We start from the raw sequence: 7,843 nt of genomic DNA on the forward strand, positions 1-7,843 counted from the left end.
CGCTTTAAACTGATCTTTCTCATCTTAAACATTTCATTTTGATACATAAAAACCTTGTTTTTTTTCCAGTGTATCACAAGTGAGTCTTTAAGGCCATGCCTCTCTTGTTATTAATGTATTGTACTTATTTCATGGCACAAATTCCCCATGTAATGGGCTCTTAGCACCTCATATGAAAACAATACGTATACAGAAGTGCAATTCACCACACAAGACCACATGGGGACAAAGAATTGGGAAGAACAAAGTATATATACACCAATACAATACCACAAGCTGCAGATATGAACAATCGCAGTTGTTGTTGCTGTTATGATGATGATGATGATGATAACTAATATCCTTGTTGTTCAGTGTCGTCGTCGTCATTATCATGTGGACCATGACGCTGTCATCTCTGTGTCGTGCAGACACCACGTGCAGCCCGGAGTGTCGGAACGGAGGACGGTGTGAGAATCGCCGGTGTCGCTGTCCCCGTGGTTTTACTGGCTTCGTTTGTCAGCTGGGTGAGTGCGTTGTTGGTTGTGTTGTCTTTCTTGTGCCAGTCAGCTGAGTGAGTTCGTTGTGCTGTCTTTCTTGTGCCAGTCAGCTGAGTGAGTATGTTGTGTTGTCTTTCTTGTGCCAGTCAGCTGGGTGAGTGCGTTGTGCTGTCTTTCTTGTGCCAGTCAGCTGGGTGAGTGCGTTGTTGGTTGTGTTCTCTTTCTTGTGCCAGTCAGCTGAGTGAGTTCGTTGTGCTGTCTTTCTTGTGCCAGTCAGCTGAGTGAGTATGTTGTGTTGTCTTTCTTGTGCCAGTCAGCTGAGTTCGTTGTGCTGTCTTTCTTGTGCCAGTCAGCTGGGTGAGTGCGTTGTGCTGTCTTTCTTGTGCCAGTCAGCTGGGTGAGTGCGTTGTGTTGTCTTTCTTGTGCCAGTCAGCTGGGTGAAAGCGTTGTGTTGTCTTTCTTGTGCCAGTCAGCTGAGTTCGTTGTGCTGTCTTTCTTGTGCCAGTCAGCTGGGTGAGTGCGTTGTGCTGTCTTTCTTGTGCCAGTCAGCTGAGTTCGCTGTGCTGTCTTTTTTGTACCAGTCAGCTGGGTGAGTGCGTTGTTGGTTGTGTTGTCTTTCTTGTGCCAGTCAGCTGGGTGAAAGCGTTGTGCTGTCTTTCTTGTGCCAGTCAGCTGAGTTCGATGTGCTGTCTTTCTTGTGCCAGTCAGCTGGGTGAGTGCGTTGTTGGTTGTGTTGTCTTTCTTGTGCCAGTCAGCTGGGTGAAAGCGTTGTGCTGTCTTTCTTGTGCCAGTCAGCTGAGTTGGTTGTGCTGTCTTTCTTGTGCCAGTCAGCTGGGTGAGTGCGTTGTTGGTTGTACCATCTTTCTTGTGCCAGTCAGCTGAGTTCGTTGTGCTGTCTTTCTTGTGCCAGTCAGCTGGGTGAGTGCGATGTGTTGTCTTTCTTGTGCCAGTCAGCTGGGTGAAAGCGTTGTGCTGTCTTTCTTGTGCCAGTCAGCTGAGTTCGATGTGCTGTCTTTTTTGTACCAGTCAGCTGGGTGAAAGCGTTGTGTTGTCTTTCTTGTGCCAGTCAGCTGGGTGAGTTGGTTGTGCTGTCTTGTGTCATTCAGCTGGGCGAGTTCGTCAGTTATGCTGTCTTTCTTGTGCCAGTCAGCTGAGTGAGTGCGTTGTGCTGCCTTTCTTGTGCCAGTCAGCTGGCCAGTTTTGTTTCGTTGGTTTTGAACAAGTTCAGTTTCTCAAGGAGGCGTCACTGCGTTCATTCAGACAAATCCATATACGCTACACCACTGACATCTGCTAGGCGGATGCCTGACAGTAGCGTAACCCAACGCGCTTGTCAGGCCTTGAGTGCATGCTTATATATTTGTTTACCTATCACAGTGGATGACGGACCACAGCACTGAACAGCTTTAACCACCGAACGACGACTGCCAGACATCTGTCCAGAACAACTTGACCTTAAGGGCTTATTGCCGATAGGACGTTGAACTCAACTCTACAGTGGATTTCTTTTTACATAATTTTGCCACAGGACAACACTCTCGTTGCCTTGGGTTCTTTTTCAGTGCGCCAAGTGCGTACTGTACTGCACAATTTTAAGGGACCTCGATTTATCGTCTCATCCGAAAGACTAGACGCTCAGTTTGATTTTCCAGTCAAACTTGGGAGAAAGGGTGAGAGCGGTATTCGAACCCACACCCTCACGGACTCTCTGTATTGGCAGCTGAACGTCTTCAGCATTATGCCACCTTCCCCCTTTTGGTTTTTAACAGTGTGGTGCCAGTTAGCTTGGTTGGTTGGTTGGTGTCGTTGGTATTTATCAGTCTGGTGTACAATGTCAGGATCATCTGCGAGCCGTTCTTGATTTTTTTATTACTTTTTTTTTTTATCGTTCATTTATAGGGTAGGTAGACCTAATTGCGAACAGCGTGTAATTACGAACGGCTCGTGAACCGGCCCACTTCGAAGCGTCAGTGCTCATCACACACATTTCACAATTTGTCGTCTGCTTCGAACTCGTTCTGATGCCTTAATGAATATCTGTCTCCAAGAACCAGTCAAACATCAGCTATTCTTGGCTATTTCCGCGCTGTTTCTTCTCTTCGCGTACCACTGCCCACCAAATTCACAAACATGCTATCAAAATCCTAAAATCAAGGGAGGCAAGTAGTAGGCCTTGAATTTTGAAACAGTTTAAAATTGCTGATTTGATTGGATATGTTGAGTGAATTGTGCATTACCAGTGCTGGGAGAATCTATTAAAGCATCTTAGTGACAGATCAGAACGTCAGTTTTGACAGGAATCTAAAAAATAGTGCCGCTTGCAAGTAGACTAAACGTACATCTATTTGTGATCAGTGCTGCCCAGTTACTGAGCGTTCCCAGCAGGGTGCGTTTGTGTGCGGTGTGGGGTGTGCGTGTTTAAATGTGTGTGTGTGTGTGTGTGTGTGTGTGAGAGAGAGAGAGAGAGAGAGAGAGAGAGAGAGAGATCAAAAACCAACAATTCAACAGTCTGGTGCGATGTTTAAAAATGTCTAATGAGTTCAAGACCTGCTTCTGTTTTAATTGTCCACATGTACCCAAAGCCATCGTTCGTAAGTACATGAACTTTTCCTGGCGCAACCAATCGAAGAAAGCCTAAAAAAAACAAAAAAAAATAGAAGAGCTACGTTTGTCGATCGTACAACCTGTCATCCGTACAATGCACACATTGAGCTGGTCGCTTCAACTGGATCGTTCGCAGTTTAGGCCTACGTACCCTAGGCTTTTGGGGCTTGACTTTCGTGTTTGTTTCAGGTTGGTATCGCCTGTCTGCCATTCAGTGACGATCTTGATGGCAAAACTCCATGCGTGTGTGTGAGGGTGGGTGGGGAGGGGGGTGCGTGCGTGTGCGTATGTGTGTGAACCTCATTCTGTTTCTGTTCACAGACATCAACGAATGTCGAGGAAAGCACAGCTGTTCTCATCGCTGCATTAACAGCTACGGCAGCTATCGGTGCACCTGTCCTCAGGGGTTCAGACTGAAGGCTGATGGGAAGACCTGCACCAAAGACGAGGACTCCAAGGGATGAGTTTTCACCAAGTTGAGATTATGCCGTCACGGGTGGATGTGTCTCGTTTTTTTGTTTCTTTTTTCTCAGCTTCCGAAGTTGGTGAGGAAGGAGTAAGGGTGTGGAGGATATCTGAAGCTGACGATCTCACACACATCACACACACAGAGCACACACACACACACACAGCACACACACACACAGAGCACACACACACACACACACACACACACACAGCACACACACAAACATACACACACACGCTCAAGTCATGACTCATGATCAGATTGCTAAAAATCATTGTTATTGATACGAGGGTCATTCAATAAATAAGGTGAATTTTTCGGTATAAGGACTTCTAATACAGATAGAAGCTTACTTTTTTTTTTTTTTTTTCAACGTAGTCTCCCAGCACTGTCACACACTTTTCCCATCTGTGCACAAGCTTCCGTATTCCCTCAGCATAAAAATCTTTGGACTGATGTCTCAGCCAGTCGCTCACAACACTTTTGACTTCATCGTCACTTTCAAACTGCTCCGTCCTTCTTTAAACAATTTAGCCCACTTGTAGACATTTTTTTGGCTGAAACATGTGGCACCATACACAGTTGACATTCTCCTATGAATTTCAACTGGTTTGCACCCTTCAGCAACCAAAAACTTGATAACTGACCGCTGTTCAATCCTGGAGCATGCTTCTTGGCCGGCCATCTTTGTTAATCGCCAAAACTCTCAAAGTTTTTTTTAATCTGCAAAACAAATTAAATCCATGTGAAAAAGAAGTAAAAAAAAAAAAAAAGAAAAAAAAAAGTAAGCTTCTATCTGTATTAGAAGTCCTTATACCGAAAAATTCACCTTATTTATTGAATGACCCTCGTACATCAGACATTTCATCATTGTGTGTGTTTGTGTGTGTTGGCTGCTCCTGTCAGACGCCAGCCTAGTGTAAGAGTGGGTCAGTACATCCATCATTGAAACCTGGATCAGCTGCAACCACTTCGGAGAAAGAAAAAACCCACCCAAAACAATGATTTTTCTTTCCAAAATAACATGATAGATTTAACATTTAATAAATTTTCAGTCTTGAAAGATGCTATTTGGTACTTGAATTTGGTTCTTGGTTGACTTGTTTTTTGATGTTTTGACTCCTTGAGCAGTGTTTAGCTAAAACACTTTGAAACATTTTGAAAATATTCTGAAAGCCTGCTGATGATCTTTGAAGTCTGCTGAGCAAAATCATCCCCACAAAGGTATTCATGCATATCCACTGTAATTCTTTTTTCTCTCCATTAAAAATTATAAAACCCTGCATTCCAACTAAGTATGTTTCCCCCCCCAGTTTTTGGCACATTGCCTTTCGCTGTGCATTTAAAAAAAGAAAGAAAAAAAGCTGTTCCTTGTTTGAAGTGAATATATGTATCCTTTGTTGATATATTCTGTTTGTATATGCACACACATTGTGTACACTAATAAACATAAACATGTATGTTACGTATTCATTAGTGCATCTGTGTGTGTGTATGTGTGTGTGTAGACACAAGAGTTTTTTTCTTTTTGCTGCCCTGCTTTCTGTACCACCGTTTCATCCCAAGTCACCACAGAATTTACCTGTATGTAACAGTGCAAAAGCGGAGTGGTTAAAAGTGTTAACTTTCAACCTGAGGGTCCTGGGTTCAAGTCTCAGTAATGGCGCCTGGTAGGTAAAGGGTGGAGATTTTTCTGATCTCACAGGTCAACATATATTCCGACCTGCTTGTGCCTGAACGCCCTTTGTGTGTATACGCATGCAGAAGATCAAATGTGCACATTTAAAGATCCTGTTATCCATGCCTGCATTTGGTGGGTTATGGAAACAAAAACATACCAAGGATGCACACCCCCGAAAATGGAGTGTGGATGCCTACATGGCAGAGTAAATAAACAAAATGGTCATACGCTTAAAATGATACATGTCTGTATGAGCATATTTGTTCGTGACTGAAACCTAAATGAATGACAGGAAACGAATTGATGAGTGCCCAATGGCAGCTGTCAGTCGGATCTACCAAGGTAAGCAGCCTGTTGTGCAAATGACCCCGTGTTGAGCTCGGTCTTCGACCGAGGATAGGCACTATATTAGTATCCATATCATCATCGCATGTATAGGTATACAAGCCGAATGTGTACCTCCAAGCTGTGCCTTCCCCTCTCCTCAAGACTGGTCGTTTGCTGATCTATGCATCACACAATATCTCAACTGTCAAACACCTGCTACACATTTTTTTTTTTAAAAGTCTGTTTATTATCAACTAGCATCGTTAAATAGAATTTCCAAAGCAAGGAAACAACCCACATCAATAATTATGAAAAAATATGTATCGTAAGGTCATAATCATCATGTGTGTATGCAAAAACACATGCACACACATACGCTCTCACTCTCGAGCACACCGGACATAATATGTTCTGAAATAAGTCACAAAGAAATCATGCATGGCTCTTCACTCCACAACAATTTTCACTATGATGAACTACTAAAAACTCCTGCTCCTGACTAACATCACAACAGCAACTGAGACTGATTAAGATTGTACCCTCAAAAAAAGAAAGAAAAAACAAAAAATAAATTTAAAAAAAAATAATAATAACAAACAAAAAAACATGCTCTGAATGTGTAGAACAAAAATGTTTTCCACTGATATTCCATAGCTAAACCCTTCTCAGGTGATTCACTATACTTGTGTGTTGACAACAAAATTAGAGTGGTACTTCGGGTGATTCACACAGCTTGTATGTTGACAAGTCACAGGTGAGCCAAGCTGCCTCTTCAACACCCTCTCTATCACCTGGCTGTACCAGGAGCCATCCCCAAATCCCTGGAAGTGACAAACGGGTTACCAGGAGCCATCCCCAAATCCTGGAAGTGACAAACAGGTTACCAGGAGCCATCCCCAAATCCTGGAAGTGACAAACAGGTTACCAGGAGCCATCCCCAAATCCCTGGAAGTGACAAACAGGTTACCAGGAGCCATCCCCAAATCCCTGGAAGTGACAAAAGGATTACCAGGAGCCATCCCCAAATCCCTGGAAGTGACAAACGGGTTACCAGGAGCCATCCCCAAATCCTGGAAGTGACAAACAGGTTACCAGGAGCCATCCCCAAATCCCTGGAAGTGACAAACGGGTTACCAGGAGCCATCCCCAAATCCCTGGAAGTGACAAAAGGATTACCAGGAGCCATCCCCAAATCCCTGGAAGTGACAAACGGGTTACCAGGAGCCATCCCCAAATCCCTGGAAGTGACAAACGGGTTACCAGGAGCCATCCCCAAATCCCTGGAAGTGACAAACGGGTTACCAGGAGCCATCCCCAAATCCCTGGAAGTGACAAACGGGTGTCGTGGTGCTGGTGCCTTGATGGTTTATCACCTCCCTGCCTGTCTACACATGCCCAAGATCCAACACACACACTGAATCCTGAAATCCACGTCAGTATTCGGTGGGTTTTGGAAACGCCAACCAGCCCAGCATGAACACTCCCAAAGACATGGTATGGCTGCCGAAATGTCAGGAGAAAAAAAACAACTGAAACCAGCATAAAACAAACATTACATTCTACCAACACCTGAACTAACTACCAAGCACACTTTCCTTGTCACAGCCAGAAATGTATTTCTGTTAGTCACTTCCTGAAGAAAAAACCACACCTGTACACTGACAGAAAACCACTTCCAGTAAATACAGACACGAACACCTGATCACCCAAGAAATGACCTGACACCACACCACTTCACCCTCACATGAAAGTGGAGTGATAACCTAGAGGTAACGCGTCCGCCTACAAAGCAAGAGAATCTGGGCGCGTTGGTTCAAATCACGGCTCAGCCGCCAATATTTTCTCCCCCTCCACTAGACCTGGAGTGGTGGTCTGGACGCTAGTCATTCGGATGAGACGATAAACCGAGGTCCCGTGTGCAGCATGCACTTAGCACACGTAAAAGAACCCACGGCAACAAAAGTGTTGTTTCTGGCAAAATTATGTAGAAAAATCCATCTTGATAGGAAAAACAAATAAAACTGCACGCAAGGAAAAAAAAAAAAAAAGGGTGGCGCTGTAGCGTAGCGACACGCTCTCCCAGGGGAGAGCAGCCCGAATTTCACACAGAGAAATCTGTTGTGATAAAAAGAAATACAAATACAAATACAAATCTGACACCACACCACTTCATCCTCACATAAAAGATTTCAAAATCCCCCAAAAGATGCGACAACATGTAAAAATATTCAACTCTTAAAATATGCACAGAGAAGGCAGGAACAGAAAAAAATAAACTTTCAC

General features: G+C 44.1%; 1 protein-coding gene and 1 long non-coding RNA gene across 2 annotated transcripts in view; both read left to right on the forward strand.

The window, feature by feature from the left end:
- Nucleotides 1-3,605, forward strand: part of LOC143291588 (uncharacterized) — a 21,088-nt gene extending 17,483 nt beyond the window's left edge. The window contains exons 7-8 of the mRNA XM_076601522.1: nt 411-506; nt 3,405-3,605. Coding sequence (XP_076457637.1) covers nt 411-506; nt 3,405-3,547 — 239 coding nt within the window. The 3' untranslated portion in view covers nt 3,548-3,605. The remainder of the gene's footprint in view (nt 1-410; nt 507-3,404) is intronic.
- A 2,273-nt stretch (nt 3,606-5,878) lies between these two features.
- Nucleotides 5,879-7,608, forward strand: LOC143291589 (uncharacterized). Its single transcript, XR_013056547.1, has 2 exons — nt 5,879-6,398; nt 6,481-7,608. It is a non-coding gene; the product is annotated as an uncharacterized LOC143291589 (long non-coding RNA).
- Nucleotides 7,609-7,843: the final 235 nt, after the last annotated feature.

This window comes from Babylonia areolata, chromosome 17 (genome assembly GCF_041734735.1).
Source record: "Babylonia areolata isolate BAREFJ2019XMU chromosome 17, ASM4173473v1, whole genome shotgun sequence".
Lineage (NCBI taxonomy): Eukaryota > Metazoa > Mollusca > Gastropoda > Neogastropoda > Buccinidae > Babylonia > Babylonia areolata.